Source organism: Erpetoichthys calabaricus, chromosome 17 (assembly GCF_900747795.2).
Source record: "Erpetoichthys calabaricus chromosome 17, fErpCal1.3, whole genome shotgun sequence".
In the NCBI taxonomy this organism is placed as follows: Eukaryota; Metazoa; Chordata; class Cladistia; order Polypteriformes; family Polypteridae; genus Erpetoichthys; species Erpetoichthys calabaricus.
Window position 1 is genome coordinate 34,572,787 of NC_041410.2, and position 17,801 is coordinate 34,590,587.

The 17,801-nt window shown below is 40.7% G+C and overlaps 1 protein-coding gene across 1 annotated transcript in view; it reads right to left on the reverse strand.

Annotated features, from left to right (window-relative positions):
• LOC114668011 (annexin A2-like) overlaps window positions 1–17,801 on the reverse strand; it is a 42,989-nt gene that overhangs the window by 16,685 nt on the left and 8,503 nt on the right. Inside the window, exons 2-5 of the mRNA XM_028823591.2 lie at window positions 13,789–13,838; window positions 10,285–10,378; window positions 9,904–9,998; window positions 7,993–8,106 (exon numbers count right to left, since the gene is read on the reverse strand). Coding sequence (XP_028679424.1) covers window positions 7,993–8,106; window positions 9,904–9,998; window positions 10,285–10,378; window positions 13,789–13,833 — 348 coding nt within the window. The 5' untranslated portion in view covers window positions 13,834–13,838. The remainder of the gene's footprint in view (window positions 1–7,992; window positions 8,107–9,903; window positions 9,999–10,284; window positions 10,379–13,788; window positions 13,839–17,801) is intronic.

A 17,801-nucleotide genomic window follows, 5' to 3' on the forward strand; every position in this document is an offset into this window, starting at 1 on the left:
GGTTTCCTCCCACAGTCCAAAGACATGCAGGTTAGGTGTATTGGCGATCCTAAATTGTCCGTGTGTGTGCCCTGTGGTGGGCTGGTGCCCCATCCCCCGTAACCCTGTGTTAGGATATAGCGGGTTGGAGAATGACTGACTGACTGATTCTTCATCACATGATGGCCTTCTGCCATTTGCTTGATGCTCAGCAGATATCGCTGCTCTTGTTTTAGTTTCTGCCATTATGGTTTTGCTTTGTGGTCACTTTTCTGTAAACACATGACCACAGGTCACTGTGCCATCCTTTATTTAACTGTGATAAAGTTTGATATTTGATGATCGATAAGCACAATATGTGAACCTGATAATAAATTCTGAATGCGGGGACTGTAGTCTTATTAGAATAAAGTTTTACAGCCATCTATAAAGTGACCACCAGGTTGCCAAGACCTAAAATTTTTTGAATTGTCAAAACATATCAGGCTATATTCAGGAATACTTCTTGCTTGTCTGTGTGCTTCAGCTTTTGTTCGTCACTTAATCACCTTCTATGATGTGTTTAATACTGTACTTCTCTTTCAGCCATTATGGTGGTTATCACTTTTTGCGATTTTGCTATCACTGTTCCATAAACACACGACTTTGCTGTCCTTTTATTTAGGTGTAATCAAGTTTTATGTTCGATGATCAATAAGCATGGCACTTGCACTTGATAATGAATCCTGAACAAAGGGACTCTACTTTTATTACATATAAAGTTTTCCAGCCTTCAGTAAAATAACCACCAGTACACCATGGCTTCAAATTTTTGGAACTACCACAGCATATCAAGCTAAATTCCAGGTTACTTCTTGCTTGTCTATGTGTTTCTGTGTTTCTTCATCACTTAATCACCTTCTGTGATGTGTTTGATGCTTAGCAGATGTTACTGCTCTTCTTTTTCTTTCTGCCTTTATGGCAGTTAGCACTTTGTCACTCGATTAGTTTGTCATAGGCACACAACCGCAGGTCACTTTCCCGTCTTTTACAGCCTCCAGGCTGCCACTGCCTAAAATTTGGTATTCAGGATTACTTTTTGCTCATCTGTGTGTTTCAGCATCTTTTCCTCTTATTCTTTCTGATTCTTCATCAGTTAATCATCTTCTGCAATGTGCTTGATGCTCAGCAGAGATTGCTTCTCTTCTTTTTCTTTCGGCCATAATGGTGGTTATCATTCGGCTTCTCAATCACTTTGCTGTAGTCAGAAGTGATCAGGTCATGGTCACCAGTTTGCTGCTAACTAATTTGTTTTTCATTTCCAGAACATATAAGGTCATAGGCTTTCTATTAAGACCAAGATTAAGGGTAGAGCCGAAGTAGTTTGAGAAAATTGCATGACAGATGGACAGACCTTACCATTTCATATATGCACCATGCTGTACAACCCATCTAAGATGGGTTGAAATCTAAGCAATCAACACAGACCTTAATGTTTGCAATGCATTGCATGAGTTATTCCAACAGATGGTACATTGCAAACATTTGCAGTAATAAAATGCATTACTATAAATGTTTGTGATTTGTCATCTGCTGGAATGTGGTTTGAAATTCATAAAAGCAGTGTTAATGTTTTGATGCGCCATCTGTTGGAATGACAGAGACATAGTAACCAGATGGACACACAAGACACTTATCATTTTATTAAGGTATGTCAAACCTGCTTCAATGATTCGGGGTCATGAGAGGCCAGAGTCTATGTTCCCATGATCCTGAACTGGACCAGTATGTAAGAAAATGGAAAGTTGGATGGATGGATCAATGGATATTTTCTTGCCCTATGATGGATTGGTGTCCCAGCAAAAGCTTATTACTGCTTATTGTTCTTTCTTTCTTTGTTCTGGGGTCTTTTTCTATACTGGAAAAAGTCAGTACAGAAAGCAAACATAGGTGATATTTTTGAACATATTTAGACAGTGTAAATTTTAAAGACCCTGCCATCAAAATAATTATTTGTGTGATTCAAAACTGTCTCTAAAGTGAATCTTTCATTATTCAGTGATGAAAACCTGACCTAGTAAGTGTTTCTGTTAATAGAGTTAATTCACATGAATTTGGTGGCATGAGTTAGCATTTATCAATTTAGTGTATGATGCATTCAGGAAATTTAGGCAAGGAGGGAATGGAAGAACAGAAATGCAAAACCTTCGCTTCTACCTGTCTGTTTATGAACCCACGGTGAACAGTGGTGAAGCTGGGGCCTACCCTGGCAGCATCAGACACAAGGCAAGAAACTGAGGCCAGAATTTATTTCTCAAGCGTGAAAACACCAGAGCCACATTCAGGTTGTTGTATAGGATAATCTTTAGCAACTTGACACCTTTGGACTGAGAAATGTCAGCAAATAGATAGAAGTCATTTTAAAAAAAGGCTATAATTTGCACAATCACTTTTTTGTTTCTGGTTTTGTTTTTTGGAGGCTCCCATGGAATTTAGTTTGAAAAAATATATAAGAGTGGATTAGGACAATTAAGCAGACAGGCCAGGATTCTTCACATGATACCAGTCTGGGCAGCCCTAGACACTGCAGATTGTAAAGTATTTATTCATCAAAGTTGGCGTGTTATCAATTCCCTAAGAAGCATAACCTTCAAGTAAAAGAAACACCAAACAAAAGTCAGATTGTTATAAGATGAAGGTCACTTTCATAGAGCACACAGCATGACTTGAACTGCCTTTTAGAGGATTTTCAAGTCTAAATAAATCATTTGATTTAAGGTCACCCAAAAAATGCATTATGTGTTTTATTTTTATTTAAAGAATGTCATGTTCACGTGTTTCAGGCTCTTCAGTAGAACTTAACCCGACAGAAGCATGCAAATAAAAATGCAAATGAGGACATACAAATAAGGTGGCATCTGGGCGAGTAAAAGGGGGCTGCAATGGCCCAGTCCCTGTCTTGCCTTCATTGCTGTTGCACTCTTCTGACCAGTGTTGTGCAAGTTCACGCCGCACAAGAACTAACTCAAAGTTCAGTTCACACAGACTAAAATGAATAAATTCATGTTCATAGTTCACCATTTCAATTTTTGAACTAGTTCATGTTCAGTTCATTGTGTATTTGTTAAGGAGTGATGCAGTGGTAGCGCTGCTGCCTCGCAGTTAGTAGACCTGGGTTCGCTTCCCGGGTCCTCCCTGCGTGGAGTTTGCATGTTCTCCCGGTGTCTGTGTGGGTTTCCTCTGGGTACTCTGGTTTCCTCCCACCATCCAAAGACATGCAGGTTAGGTGCATTGGCGATCCTAAATTGTGTGTGTGCCCTGCCCGGGGTTTATTTCCTGCCTTGCACCCTGTGTTGGCTGGGATTGGCTCCAGCAGACCCTCATGACCCTGTGTTAGGATATAGTGGGTTGGATGGATGGATGAAAACAATGACCCCCGAGTTTAATTTTTTCATTTTTGCATGCCTTATATTAAGCTATTACAGTGTTCTTGAATAAAATACAATAATTATGAAGACTCTTTTAATTTAAATACATTATATTGAGTCATACCCAGTAACAAACACATATAACCATATATTACTAATATCCTCCCAGACAAAAAAGACATTAAACAGATGCAAGTATTCATATAAATGACCACTCTATTTCCAACCGTGTGACACAAAGGGTGACTGCGGAATTAGCATGTATGTGAAATAACCGATTACGCTGCCGGTCAAAATTCGCATCACATACTGCATGTCCAAAGGTGGAAAAATACAAATAGGCCTCGTGAAGTACAATGTTTTCCTAAAAGCAAAAGTGGAGCTTCACCGCAAGCTCGTGTCAGTGGGGGTGCAGCTTAAGCACAAGCAGGCAGACACAGAACAGGGCCTAGTAGCTTTTATGTTATTTTTTCCGAGTACAAATATATGGCAAAACATTAGTATGAAATTAATATTAGTAAAAAATCCACTATCTGTGCTTATCTGAATACCGTATTCAGATTCGGCACCACCCCTACATTACAAGGTAAGACAAAACGTTTAATCTGAACCTAAACCAGATCCAGAACGTCACATCAAACTGAACTAGCTCACGTTCAAGTTCTTCACTTGCAGATACGTTACGTTAAGTTCACCGTTCTTAGAAAAATTAGTGCATTAAATGAAGGCGCTCTTTTGAACAAGTGCACAACACTGCTTCTGATCTTATCTGCATTGCCCTGGTAAGGAAACTTAAATGAATGGAAGGACAGTTCTGTGAAATGGCGGCACTTTACACCATGTTTAAATTCCCAAGAGCACTGTGGGGTCTGCCTGATTTCCTTGGATTTGTGTTCATTTGTTTCTACAGTATAAAGACACAAGTCTGGTTTAGCTGGGCATATAATCGCCGCATGGGGTGAACGTGTATTGGTGTAATATACTATGTGAGGGACTGAAATGTCGTCCTGGGGTCTAATTTATAAAACTTATAAAAATACGCCTACACCAAAACAACAGGAAAATGTGTACGCCAAACACACAAAAAAATATTAGATAAATAAAACCTGGCATACACCCAAGCCCAGATAAATGGGGATCCGGTGTAAAATTTAGCCAAATCAATATGCGGACAACAATACATACACACAGTTCTACACTATTTACCCTTTATATTTCAAAATCATCTTCTAAATGTGCAATTGTAAATGTGTCTCAAACCCCGCCTGGTTCCAATCTGAAATAACCATATATGGACCATGCTAATCAACCTCATACATATGCAATCAGGATGCTGCAGCCCTTAATTGGCTGTTAGTGCAGTCACATGATGCATCCACTAGCACAAGACAGAATTTTGCGTCTCTACATTTTTGGTGGCCTAAGCGTGGGAGTCAGCAACAAGTGCAGATATGTTAAGTGGCAACATGTTACTGCTGTTGTAAAAGCCATGAGCTCCAGCCACACTATGCTTATAATATATTAAAAAAAACAAGAAGAAGCGGATTACTGGTCACCGGCAGAGTGTGCATGTAACAGGAGTAGGAAAAAACACATCGATGATCTCTGATTTTCGATCTGCGAGAGGAAACTGCAATGAGAGATGCCTTTTTATGTGGCCTTATGCCAGAGCAGTCCTGACGATTGTTAGTCTTATTTTGGCATCACAGATGACTTGCATGTTAACAGAATATCACTGCTTACAGTTAACAAAAACAGCTTCTCTCTCGCAAGGTGCCCTTATTGCAATATGGGTGCATTACAGTGCTCCAGTTACGTTAGGAAAATGGACACTGGTGCAAATTGTTTTTTTTTTTTATATTGGTAACAACATGTTATGTTATATGTAAGATATATACTCGCGTTTAAGTTCTCCCGCCGATAAATCAGGGCTTGATTTTACCGTATAATTTCCGGTATTTTATAATGTCGGTCGTATAAGTCGAATGTGGAAAACTCACGCTATCAATCCAAGAGACTGTGATATGCTAACAGCCACCTGAGAGAGTAACCATAGAGCACACGGCCTTTTTTTCTATGATTTGTGCCTACGTGACCACACGATAATACCCGAACTATTCAGAATCGACGATTGTACTGATCTGTGTTTTTTGTATCTCACACCCTCATACACCTTTATCGTAAGAGCATCACTTATCTACGATGGAGTGTTCGGGCTGCAGCATCCTGATTGCATATGTATGAGGTTGATTAGCATGGTCCATATATGGTTATTTCAGGTTGGAACCAGGCGGGGTTTGAGAAGAAAGTATGAAGCTGGTTTTAAATTAAAAGTCATTGAAGTGGAGAAAGAAATTGGTAACTGCGTTGTTGCAACAAAATTTGATGTGTCTGAGAAACTGATGTGAGATTGGAGGAAGCAAGAAGATGTAAAAAATAATGTAAATTTTCGAACGGGCGTATAAGTCGGGGTCTGATTGTATGATCGATTTTTCGGGATTCAAGACCTGACTTATACGCTAGTATATAAGATATGTGCACCCACACCATACGAAAACTGGATGTTGTACTTCGTCGCCCGGTTAATGGCTTCCAGCACAGTAGCCACGATGGAGTGAAGCTTGGCTGAGATATTCCTGACCTGTCAGCCAGTTACCTGAGAAATGACAAGAGGTACGCTAAACTGCCGAAGAAAAAAACAGAAAAGTGCTTCTGTGCAAATACGCAGCATTGGTCCAATTAAAAGGGAATTAAAACACAATCTGTACATCATTTTCATCACATAATAAGTTTGTCACATCAACGCACATTATAATCACAGCTCAGTGATATTAATTATGCACGCAAGTTGTCATTTATCTGATTTGGTTGCATTTTCCTACTTGATCAAGGGTGTCGTCATTTCCCATTTTCTCTGAATTATTGTGTACACATAAGTCAGAGTTGCTGTAGACATATGCACATTTCCCCGTCAAGTTGTCTTTTATAAATGCCAGCATTTGCGTGGAAAGTCACATATGCACTGTAATGGGCAGCCGGGATAGCTCCGTAAGGGAAGGACCGGGGGAAGAAGCTTGCACAGGGTAATACCTTCCCTGAGATGACAGAGGGCAGCCCCCCTGGCTTGCTACAGTGCTACGGAACAGGGAAGCTCAACCCTGCTGAGGATCGTGGCCACCGCCAGGGGGCCTGTGGAGAATGGCTGAGCCCTCCTCTTGCGGGGTTGCCATCACACCCGGAAGTGCAGCCGGAAGGAGATCGCAGAACAGCTGGAGCACTTCCGGTTGCTCAATAAAAGGGGACAGCTGCCACAACTCGGGAAGCCAGAGTCGGGAAGTGGAGGACGAAGCTTGAGGGAGGAGTGGAGGCAGAAGAGACAAGGAAAGAAAGGAACTGTGAGGCGTTTTACTGTGTGAGCTGTAAATAAAGCCTGTGTAGTGCTGGGACTTGTGCGTCTGTGTCTGGGGTGTCAGGTTAGGCTTCACAGCACATTTCACGCCTCTAATTTGTGTATACACAATATAAACCTAAATGCTGGTTTGAGCCTAGAGTAGCTGGGAGAGGATTAAGTTCTCCATGAGCTTATGTGATGAGAGGTCTGGGACGCAGTGCAGCTTTTAAATAAATAATCATGTCCCATAAAGTGCATGCTCCAATCGGGTGCTTCGCTTTAGTGTTGATTGGGGTGCTTAGCTGATTGCGCATTCATGTGTAATGGTAAAAGGATCAGTCAGGAGCCTCATTCACATACCTCAAAGGCATAGCAGCGCATCTCATCTGCACCCAGTTGGGTCATATAAAAGGAACCTGCACGGCAGAGAGGAGAGAGAAAGAAAAAGAGGAAGGAAAAGAGACATGGGGGGTAAAGAGGGGAGAAAGAAGGCAGGATTGGGAGGAGAGAACCGGTGCGAGGGAATGGAGACAGGCAGCTGGGAGGAGACTCAGGAGTGGAGCATGTGGCTGCCGTTCAATAGGGGACTGCTGTCAACTTGGAGAACAGAACTGAATGACTGCTCCGGGAGGGCTCCCTCAACAGGCCGGGGAGTGGCAGCGGGAGTCAGAGGAATGAGGCTCGGTGCGGCCCCCTAGCCAGGAGTCTGTGATGACAGCAAGGGCCCAATCCAGTCAAAGGGTTGGTTGTGCCTGTTGGTATAGGATCCCATTGGGGTTAGCGGAGAAGACATCAGTTTTTGAAGGATACACCAAGACTCGTAAGTATTTAAAGGACTGCTTCCTGCCTGGGATTTTAACCTTGTTTTTATAGAATTATTTAATGACTTATATCCTCCACGTTCACTTTGGTTTTATTGGATTATTTATGTATTGGCTATTTATCGAAGAATTTGTTGCACTGCACCTTTTGAACACTGTTTTTTTTATTTTGAGTTGGATCTGAAATAAAAGCACTGGACACTTTTTTCACTAACCCCTTGCTGAATATGTGTGTCCTCATTGGCCTGGCTCATCTTGGTCTGTGTGGGTTCAAGACGCACTTAGATATGACAAGGTAGTGTGGAGCCGACCCACACCGTCACACCTTATAACAAACAATTCACAAAATAGAAGGAAGGATGGAAACAACTCCATAGGTTTCAGTTTATCATACCTTCATGGATGTTTTCAGTTCATAGGCGTCATACTGAGGTGTGCTCTTCATTAGACCAAGGATGACAGACTCAAGGGAACCAGACAAGGCACTTTTCAAAGCTGAAATCATATCCTAGTATAAAAAGGAAATAGGAAAATGCACAATAAAAATGAATAAACATTAATGAAAGGGTACACTAAGCAATAAACAACATGGCTAGCACCTTAACATCAACCATTTTTTTGAGATTATGCAATTAATGAGGACTGTCAGTCAGCCAGTCATTGTCCAACCCGCTATATCTTAAGACAGGGTCATGGGGGTCTGCTGGAGCCAATCCCAGCCAACACAGGGCGTAAGGCAGGAACAAACCCCGGGCAGGGCGCCAGCCCACCACAGGGCACACACACACACACACACTAGGGACAATTTAGGATTGCCAATGCACCTAACCTGCATGTCTTTGGACTGTGGGAGGAAACCCACACAGACACGGGGAGAACATGCAGACTCCTTGCAGGGAGGACCCGGGAAGCGAACCCAGGTCTCCTTACTGCGAGGCAGCAGCACTACCCTTAATGAGGACTGTTGATTCCAAAATAATAAATAAACATGGAGTTTGAAAAAACTAAATAAACAGTTAAAGCTGAACTGAAAATCTATCCTGGATCAGTCTGTGCATTGTGCCCATTAATGGCAGGATAAGATGTAGCTCCATATGAGCCGAAGCGCCAATAGGAAATGTTTACTGCTCAAAGATTGCTCTTTTGACAGTTTATGAAACTTAGAAGACTTAAACATTTCTCCTAAAATTCCTTAGGAGAAACAGATTTAGACAAAAAGGAGACATGACATACAACTGAGGTAAAAGGAACCAAAATTGAGAATTTGGTTTGAAAAGCATGTTATATTTTGTGAGACCCCTTTCTAGTCTTATTTTAATGTCTTTTAAGACTTTATAGTTTTACTTATTAGTGGATGGATGCCTTTCTTCAAGGTGACTTACAACATTTGAGATACAATTAGTTACATTTGTTTTTCTAATTAGAGCTCAGACCGATGAAGTGACTTGCTCATGTCCACACACTGGTGTCAGTAGTGGGATTTGTATCCACAACCTCAGTCTAAAGTCTTAACCACTCTGCCTACCTTTTCTTCCAGAAAGAGTATGACCTAACTGTAGCATAGCAATATTATTATTATTATTATTATTAAAATATTGGATAAATTAATAATATTCAAGCAAGAACTACAGTTTTGTCATCAGAGCCAAATGTTTTATTACCACAAACAACTGTCCATACATGTCACCACATACAGTATTACTGAGCAAAAAAAAAATGTCAAGACACTATTTGGAAAATCTGAGCCCATCCATTGTGTGACTTTGCTACTAAAGCTCAAAAGGAGACACTTGTGAGGAATTTGGGGTATTTTTTTCTATGGAGAAAACCCCAAGAAGCAGGAGACAAAAGAGCATGTCTCCATTTCATTTCTTTCTGGTCTCAATGTCGTCTAGGAGAAACCAAAAAAATATCAAGGAGACCTTTTTCATTCCTATGGGTTGGACCAAGCAGAAATGATGGACGGATGTATGAATGGCCAGAGCCCTTTATTCATTAATTAGTTTGTCAGCTAAGTTATTATTATCTCTCTCTAACCATTTAGTTTATTGATTAATTGATTGTTCATTTAGGGCTAAGCATCCTTTAGTAACCTACTTATTCCATTACAAAGTCCCATAGGAGCAGAAGCTATTCTGGCAGCACTAACGACAAAGGAGAACCAAGTCCTGGGTGGGGACACCGGTTTTATGTTAAGTACACTCACTATACATACCAGGCTGATTTTCGAATGACTAATTAGCCTAATAGCACATTTTATGACTTGGTACAATCCAGGAATTAATAGACTTAATTACTTAATTACCTTTTTGGTCCTCTTCTCATATTGAAATGCAATGTCCCGCCGCTGAGGGTAGCTTCGCTTTGTCAAAACATTGATAATTGTCTGCTCATCCACACCTTTAAAGATAAACAATACACTGCATTTATGTATTCATCATAGTGGAGTTCAAATAGAATTGAACAATCCTGTGGTTTCAATACAAGCTCCACCCTGGCTCATGTGTCACTTTGGTCAGATGAATATTTAGATCTATGATTCATATGTTCCTGTGGAGTCTGCATTTTATAAAAGCACTTTTCCATAAGCAGTCCTCTCCAAGCTGGCATATGATTATAGTGCGCAATCAGATACCCGAACCACTGATGTGTCTCTTGGTGTTTCTACAAAGCTGTTCCATCTTACCTTTGGTCTTGATAGCTGTTTCTATTCTTGCAGCATCTCTAGCAGCGTCAAAGTCATCAGCAGCCACCACAGTTGGGAATCGCTCATCTGAGCCCTGTGTGCCCAAAAAATACAGCATGACTGATATTGAAAGGTTATGCTTTTATTAATAATAACAAGATAACAGTTGACACCAGTCTTGTTATGAGGATAGTCGTTCTCCGTTTCTTTTGTTCTTAAAAAGGCTATTTTCTATGAAAACCCTTCGATGGGAAAAAGGCTTTCTAGAAAGTATCACAAATGTGCATCAGAGAATCTCCATCCAGGTTTAACGGAGAGGGGATGCAATTGACAACATTGTTGTCTCTTTTGTCACCCACAGCAGCGAGAAGACATCCACTGAGGGCAATTGACCTTACTGGCTGGAGGACTATTAAAGAATGGTCACCCCAGAGAATGGCATCTCATATTGGACCCAAACTGCAAACAGCACGGAGCTATGATTCCCGTTAAGAAGTCAAGAAGAATCCCGTTTAGTTTATTTTCTTACATTTGTATATCCATCCATCCATTATCCAACCCGCTATATCCTAACTACAGGGTCACGGGGGTCTGCTGGATCCAGTCCCAGCCAACACAGGGAGCAAGGTAGGAAACAAACCCCATGCAGGTTGCCAGCCCACCACAGACCTTTGTATATGCCATTGATTATTCTTTTTGTATGAATTTATTCAGGTTTGGATTAAAAGGGATAATCTGGTTGGCACCCTGGCAACTCCTTGATATTTCAAGTGTCCTTCCAATTGTACGCAAATGCTAATTATACACAAAGGTCAGCAGAATTCAGTAACTGTGACAGGAAGTCTGGGACAAGAACCCATTTAGATGAAACTTAATATTTAAATCACATTTTTATGGTGTTTTACATAGACAGTGAGGAACCATTTCAAGCACTGGCAGTTGAAGCCCACTTGGAGGACAGTGCCCCTCAGTATTCATAGTGGGTAGTCAGTATTATATTATATTATATTATATTATATTATATTATATTATATTATATTATATTATATTATATTATATTCAATGACTGGGTGGGTCCCCCCTCAGTGTCCATAACGCACTCCCCTTTAGCTAAATAAATGGAATTTCTCTGTGTACAAACTGCAGAATTTACGATGCATATACCCCTTAACTTTTAATATATGGCACCCCTCGGGTAACAGTGCACAAACAGTGTCCCTCTCAGTGTCCGGTGTGAATGCGCCCTGTCAAATGCCTAACTGGCACGTCGCTGTGTACCTAATGCAGAATTTATGGAGCACTCAGCCCTTAACTCTCATAAAAGGCACCCTTAATGAACTGACCAGCTTAGGTTGTAATCACCATTCTGATATTTTTTTTGTTGCAAATGCTCACATAAATCTGCCAATATTTTCAACCCCCCCCCCCCCCCCCCCCCCAATGTGTAGCACCCACCCAGATGATGTGATGTCAACCGTTCTTGCGCCAGTAGGCTCGCCACACATTGGCTATTAGGTGGTGATGGGGCGAGAGAGATTATTAGCCAGTTAGAGACAGGCAATAATTAAAGGCCAGAATGGACAAGGTCGTGGTGGACAATTTCATCCAGGACGTTAGGAAACATCCTACTCTTTTCGAAAGATGCAGAGCGATCTTTTATGACCACAGAGAGTCAGGACCTCAATTTTATGTGTCCTCCAAAGGACAGCATCATTTTTTAAAGCTCAGAGTCCCCATCTCTGTACTGGAGCATTGGGATCCACACACAGACCACACAGGGTAAGTGCCACTTGATGGCCTCACCATCACCTCCAGGAGCAATCTAAGCTTTTTCTTCATTACGCTGATTTAGTGAAATGCTTTGGCATGTTTGAAAGGTTTCAAAGGAAACATCCAAAATACTGACCAAAGCTGAAGGACCATTTGGATGTCAGTCATAGACAGATACAGTGTCTACAGATACCATGTAACATCATAGTTTTTGTAGGGGTTAAATCAAATTTTAATATATTTTCTGTAATCTATATCAAACATCATTAGCATTTACTTAAGCATATACAGTATGTTTGTTTCATTCGCAGTATGTGTTGTCACAGCATTATTTACAGTCTCAGACCTCAGCTTTTTGTCCAACCTTTTTTATGCTTCCTATGCTATGTCCTGAGCAAAACTGCTTGCCTTGCCTGTAAGTTCAATGACAATTACTTCATGGAGAGAGAGAGAGAGAAATAATTGTTACTATTTTCTAATCTTCAGTAAGCGGCAAGTCTTCAACTGACATATACTTAATGTCTTCTTTCATTGTTTTACTTTTTAAACTTAAACATGCAAAATAAAATGGATACCATATTACAGTTCATGGGTTTTACCACAGACTATGCAAAATCCACAAACAGTTTGTTTTTGTTATGACCAAAAAACCATTTTTTTTTCAGTGGCAAAATGTCTCAATGCATGCTCAATAATCCAGGTCAGGAAATTCTAGAAAGTTGATTCTGTTCATCTGGACGTAGTTTTATTTTTCCAAGGGAGATACGTTTCATCACTCATCCAAACGACTTTCTCAGTCTCAGTTGACTGCAGGCTTCTCCAACCTTATAAACAGTACCTTGGCCTAATGACCAAACTAGCACCATTGACTAACAACGGGCTGTGTGATATTCAAATTGTCCATTGATCAATGGCCATGAGTACCATTCACAGAGAGTTGGGGAATGGCTGCAATCCCAGCAACCTATGTAAGATGGTGAAAGATGTACCCTTAGGCCCACTCCTCCAATCAGAGATGGTCGTTCCTTTTTCACGTAAATGGCCTCCTTGACTCCTCGCTCAAACCAGCGTTCCTCCCTGTCCAGGATGTGCACATCTTCATCACTGAAACAATGACCACTGTCTTGTAGGTGTAAACAGACTGCGGAGTCCTGGCCTGATGAGGTAGCTCTTCTGTGTTGTGCCATCTGCTTCACCAGTGGTTCTTTGGTTTCCCCTCTTGGCACTTAACTGCATAAACTATATTACTCAGTCTGTGCCAGGGCACCGAATCCTTGGGGTGGACCAATTTTTACCGTAACGTGTTTTTGGGTTTGAAAGCCACCGAGACCTGTTGAAAAAATGTGTCTCAGCTGTTCCAATACTCCTGACACATAAGGGATCACCAAAGGTTTTCGCTTAGGCAGCGGTTGTCCTTCCTCCCTCCTGGATTGCTTAGAGCATTCTTTAGGTGTCTTCCCTGCTTTGACAAAATGTCCCTCTGCTTAAAGGGAGTTTGGTATTATGCCATTAGGATGAAAATAATTAAGAATTTGAAGTTTATTAGAGGATCAGTTAGTTATACCTACAGTATGAACTTTATGCACAACATAAACCTGCCTTAATCTGAACTTCCAGGTCTTACTGTTTCTTGCCGACATGGCACAAAATATTAAATTATTTGGGTTAATACTTTTAAAAGGGTAAAACTAACTGACAAAGAGTAGGTAAAAATGAATAAATAAATAAACTTACACCACCAAAAGCCAGAGTCAGCTCACCCAGGAATTCGGAAATCATTGTTGCTAGAAAAGAAAGATAAAACAATAATAAATTAGGAAGAAGAAGACTTGCACTTATATAGCTCTTTTCAAGACACTCAGAGCACTTTATGTAGAAAGGGGCAGCCACTTTAACCACCATCAACGTGCAGCACCCACCTAGATGATGCTACGGCAGCCATTCCCTGTCAGTGCGCTCACCACACATTAGTTATCACGTGGTGAAGTGGTCAGAGAGATAGCTAGCCAATTAGAAAAGAGGGATGATTAGGAGGCCACAATGACCAAGTCATGGTGGGCAATTTAGCCACGACATTCGCATACACCCCTCTCTTAACAAAGGATGCTCAGAAATCTTTAATGGCCACTGAGAATCAGTTTTACATCTCATCTGAAGGATGGTGCCTCATCACTGCATTGGGGCATTGGCATCCACTTACAGACCACCGGGTGAGTGCCCCCTGCTGGCCTCACCAACACCTGTAATTAAGCCTGTAATTTGGATCTAGGTGGGGTTTTCAGTCACTCAATATAAAACCCAGTGAATACAAAGTAGGGTCTTCTGAGCCAGAGTCTACTCCAATGTAAGGTAAAAGTCAGGAAACAATCATGCCAGGAAATTGCAGTCGATGTGGATTAGTTACTACACGATGCTTTGATGAATGTCTCAGAAAAAGACTCCCCATCTATAAGATACCTTAATTGCAAAATGAAAGATTTTTCTCTACTGTATGTTAGGTGACTGCTTGTGGGTGCTACAGTAATGCTGAGGAGTTCATTTTTGCAGTCTGGTCAGTGTCTGTGTAAAACTTGCATGTTCTCCATATGTCTTACTGAATTTTTCCTACAAACCCAAAAGGTACAAGAGGTACATTTTTGATTAATTGGTGATTCTAAATTGCATTAGTAGAGTATGAGTGAGCGTACTCTACAATGAACTGCCATCCCGCTCAGACATTATATTCCACCTGTCCTTTCATCCATTTTATGAACTTGCTCTTTCCCCGGGATCATGGGAAGTTGAAGCCAGTTCTGGAAGCAAATAGCATGGAATGCCTGTTCATTGTAAACCACACTGATGTACGCCTCTAATGAGTCAATTTAGACTTCATTACACACCTGCTGAGACTTGGAGAAAACTCATGAAGACACGAAATGGAGAAACTCAATGAAGACAGTAAGTAGGAATTTAAAAATTTTTTAAAGTCCTTAATCAGCAAAAAGAAATAGTCCTGGTTGGCCTTCGTATTGTTTAATTTTAATATCTTCTTCTTCTTTGGACGGCAGGGTGGTGCATTGGTAGCACTGCTGCATTGCAGTAAGGAGACTGTGGAAGATTGTGGGCTCACTTCCCGGTTCTTCCCTGTGTGGATAGCGCTTTAAGTACTGAGAAAAGCGCTATATAAATGTAATGAATTATTATTATTATTGGCAATTCTAAATTGTCCCTAGTGTGTGCTTGGTGTATGGGTGTGTGTGTGTGTGTGTGTGTGTGTGCTCTGCGGTGGGCTGGTGCCCTGCCCGGGGTTTGTTTCCTGCCTTGCACCCTGTGTTGGCTGGGATTAGCTCCAGCAGACCCCTGTGACCCTGTGTTAGGATATAGCGGGTTGGATAATGGATGGATCTTCTTCTTCTTCCTCTTCATCTTTTCCTACTTCTATAAGGGGGTTAATGTGCTTGATCAACTTTCTCCAATCAGCTCTGCAACTCCTTGCAAATCAAGACCTTTTCCTCCCAATCTTCTTTTCCTTTACCCATCCACCTCACTCTCTCTTCCTTTGTGCGTCCATTCCCATCACTCTTCCGCCCACATATTCATTGTCAATCCTTACCACGTGTCTATACCACTTCAGCCTTCTTTCCTGTACTTTACTGTATCTCTCCCTCTTTTTGTACCACGCATTGTCTCATTTCTTATTCTGTCCTTTATTGTCCATCTCAACACTTTCATTTATATCACATCTAATTCTTTTTCTTCAACCCCTTTTACAGGCCATGTCTCAGCTCCATATGTCATTGCTGGTCCTAAAAACCTTACCTTTAATGTTCACCTTAATCGTTCGATCACACACTACTCCTGATACCTTCTTCCAATTGTTCCATCCACACTACACTCTGTGAGTTATCTCTGCATCTAGTTTTCCAGCTCAGCCCACCCCTGATGCTACATATTTAAATTTCTCCATTCTTTCCAACAGCTACCCCTGCAGGCTAATTTCTCAATTCTGATCATCATTAAATCTTATATATTCTTTCTTCTTCTTCCAATTTATCTTCAACCCTCTTTCTTCCAAAGCCCTTCTCCATTCTTCCAACTTCCTCTTTTCTGGTGCTACACAACACAATGTCATCATTCAACTTTAATACAAAAAGCAAAAAAACACACAATGAACAAAATCACCAACATCAACGAAAGAATTGAAAACTATGAGTAAACTTTTCCAAATCTTATTTCAATAAAAAGTAATTTAAAAATGCATAAAAGAAATAGTACATCTGTATTTTCTATGAGCTCAATGTAAAGAGAATGTCAGATATAAATGCATCTTATCAAAGATGTTCATATTTGGTAGTTGTATGCTGGCTTGGTGTGTGTGTGTGTGAGAGATGGGACCCTTCTATGGCCTAGCGCACTATTCAGGGTTGGTTACTAACTTGCTCCTGAGGCTGCCATGACATTTTCTGCCTCCCTAAACTGGATCCAGTAGGTCTGAGAAAATTACATTGTGTTACAAATTTCTTCATTCTAAATATATCAGGTACACTGCATCTAATTTGAAGACATTATTCAAATTATTATTTAAAGACATAATTTGTGTAACCATTTTGCCGGTGTAAACCTATATGTACTTTCGCTGTTGATGTAGACCAGGGGTCATCAATCACGGTCCTGGTGGACCGCAGTGGCTGCAGGTTTTTGCTCCAACCCAATTGCTTAATAAAAAGCACTTATTGCTCAAGAAACACTTGTGCTTCACTTTAGTTGTCTCGCTCGTTAAGACTCTTATTGCTTATTTTAGTCTAAAACAGATGTAGTCTTGGTTTTTAATTTCTCCTTATTAGCAATAAGATGCAAGTGACAAAAGAGACCAGCATTTCTCCATTTAGCTTGTTAAAATTTATAACCGTGTGTATTTATCGTGCACTATTGGGTTTAAATTAATACTTGGAAGGAAAGTGACGAGAAAAAGTGAAGGACTGAGAATTACTCCTCCATTTTAGCCTTCAAATCATTTGGATGATATCCTTAGAAAGGGGAAGAAAATCTTGGATATGAGAGTGACCTGACATAACAGAGTTAAAGCACTAACAAGCCATGAAATTAAATTATTGGCAAGAATTGCTTTCTAATTAACCAACCGGGTTAGAACAGAAACCTACAGCCACTGCGGTCCTCCAGGACTGTGATTGAGGACCCCGATATAGAAAGTATAATAGATGGATGGATATGTATATTTTCAGACATGTGAGTAAGGGTGAGTGGAAGAGAAAACACAGAGGAAAGGATAACAAAGATATATAATGGATAACCCTGTTTTGGTCTCCCTGAGGAGAGCACCCTGGAAGACCACTGACATCATTTCCACCCAGACTATGCTTGCCTGCCTCTGCCTGCAAATAAACAACGACACACCCAGAAGTCAGCGTTCATTTTGTGACCTGTTTCTGAAGGAGATGGAGCTCCATAACAAGAAGCATTCTCTCTTGCTTATGTAAAAACCTGTGCAAAAAATTGCACCTTGTGGTAGAAGTCCTTCATTGCTTTTCTGTCTCAACAAGAGACAGCTACAAGATTTTAAATAAAGGTTCAGGAGCTAAAACATGTTCAAAAATTACAAGTGGGGAGTCAATACACAAAAAGATAAACCAATCTTACCAAGCCAGAAACATAAGACCACACCACACCATCTTCTAATCCAGTAGAAGAATCATAAACCATAGAATGAAAAGAAAGTCAGAATACCAAGATCAGAAAGAGAGGGAATT